The 2,048-nt window shown below is 37.3% G+C and overlaps 1 protein-coding gene across 1 annotated transcript; it reads right to left on the bottom strand.

The window, feature by feature from the left end:
* Nucleotides 1-15: 15 nt before the first annotated feature.
* Nucleotides 16-1,661, bottom strand: LOC150029949 (vacuolar-processing enzyme-like). The gene is made up of 6 exons (XM_090310228.1): nt 1,291-1,661; nt 1,020-1,184; nt 665-821; nt 497-582; nt 223-422; nt 16-132 (listed from the first exon to the last, which is right to left on the bottom strand). Exons 1-6 carry the CDS (start codon nt 1,513-1,515, stop codon nt 36-38), a joined length of 930 nt encoding a protein of 309 aa, XP_090166354.1. The 5' UTR covers nt 1,516-1,661; the 3' UTR covers nt 16-35.
* Nucleotides 1,662-2,048: the final 387 nt, after the last annotated feature.

Below are 2,048 nucleotides of genomic sequence, written 5' to 3'. Positions count from 1 at the left end.
GTTGAAGATTGATAAACTGAAGTTTTGGGTGTTGATTATAATGAGGAGAAATTGTAATTGAGTGGCAGAGAAAGAACCATTACAGTTTGGTATTGTTGGTCTATTGTTTCTCTCTTCAGATTGTGAGTCTCACTGGGAATAGACGAGTAAATGTTAAAAGTTGAATGATTTTGTGTTATTCATTGAAAATTTGATTGGCTATTGAGGTTTTCTTTTCTTTACCTATCTTCCATCCAGGCAACACTATACAAGTCTCCTAAACATGTCATGTACTCCGGTGGCGGTGCCGGTTGCATTCCTGGGCAGTAAGTTCCAAAGCTACTCTCTTGAGCATTTGAGGCTGTGGTTACATAAATATTCAGATCCTTTGGCATTATGCCCTCGAAAATACTCCCACTCTCACATGCTTCTACATAGATAACCTACAAAATGCAACATTACAAAAGTTTTTCACAGTGCTTAGAAATTTGATCTCTCTCTCTCTCTCTTCCTTTACCATCTCTTTGTATCCCTTAGCAGCATGTTTCTTCTTTAAAACTTCAATAAAGTCCATGGCATAGACAAAAGGCAAGTTGGGCATGCCTGGAAAACAGTATATGTACTAGCTTAGTTCAACAAAATTCAAATGAAATCAATTCAACTAGTCTTGTTCTTGAAAACAAACCAAGTACTCCAGGGCCTCCATGGTCAGAATAGTAAACAAAAATCCTGTCATTTGGTTTGCTGTCCACAACTTTCCCACTCCCTCCATTAACAGCAGTTTTATTTCCCAGAAGCACAGCATACAGATTCTGAGCAGTCACATGCTCCCCAGTGTAATCCTATACAGTATAATGAATATGAACAAAGCGTTAAATTCACCATTATCTATCCATTTAAGCTTTTTGGTATATAAACAGAGAAGTCTCATCAAATTTTACCAACATCAGTTCATTTCCATGAATTCTACACTCTTATTCAATCTGGCTATAAACTTTTGTGGCTACTTTTGCTATTTGCCTTAAAATTCCTAAACATACCTTGGGGACTCCGGCATAAACATCCTCTCCTTGTGGGTGGTTGATGATGATTCCAGGCCTTGGATTCAACACATTTGAAGCTATATCATCATACATAAACACCACAATATTCTCATCCTTCAATCCTCCTTTCTTTAACAGTTGATAAGCATGGCAGATATCCGCCTATTCCCATAAAAATAAAAATAATAATAATAAAGAAAAAAAAACCCCACAAAATCAATCAATTTCTAATTCTAATTTACACAAATTACTTTCAAATTTCAAATACCTGATGCCTGTAATTCCCAAACCCAGAAGAACCAGCTACAAGAACTGCCCATCTGGTACCCACTTTTTGATCATCATCATCGTCACCACCACCACCCAGTTCCTCCTTCTCAGTCGGCATTCGGATGGTTCTCTCCCACCGGTCCCATGGCGAGGCATTGGCGCCGCCGTAAGCAAGAAACAGAAGGAGCAACAGGAGAAGATTGGAGGTCAATGAGGCAGCCATGGAGAAAGGAAGCTAAAATTGGTTGAACGAGAAATGAGTTTGGATTAAAAGAGACTGAAAATGGGGGAAATGGAAGAAGAATTGTGGGCGGTGAGAGCAGAGGCATGCAAAATTAGAGAAAGACACGAAGAAGAATGGAAATTGGAAATTAGAAGTGGTGGGTCCTGATTGTTCATGGGTTTAACAGGTGGGTTTATGTGTGATGGATTTGTTCTTGTTTGTTCATGGCGTTGGAGAGTGTGATTTTCCATCAGACCTTTCTCTTTCATTCAATTTTCAAATTCTCTGTTTTTCCTTTTCCTCGGAATCTATCTTGTCACCATTCTTATGAACTTTTCAGCAAAGTTGCTTCCTTTCAACTTTAACTTTCTATTTACTTTATTCTAATTTTAAACCTAGTCTTTCTAAGTCTTTAATTTAGGTGCATTATGAATACGTACATATTTACACGATTGAAAAAGAAATGACACCAACTCTATGATTTGATTTTTATTTTTCTAAAAATAGATATATTAAACCAAGAACAAATTTAA

This window comes from Benincasa hispida, unplaced genomic scaffold (genome assembly GCF_027475165.1).
Source record: "Benincasa hispida cultivar pf3 unplaced genomic scaffold, pf3_genome.v1.1 HicScf777, whole genome shotgun sequence".
Lineage (NCBI taxonomy): Eukaryota > Viridiplantae > Streptophyta > Magnoliopsida > Cucurbitales > Cucurbitaceae > Benincasa > Benincasa hispida.
Note: the sequence above shows the minus strand (reverse complement) of the source record. Positions and strands in the feature narration are given on the sequence as shown.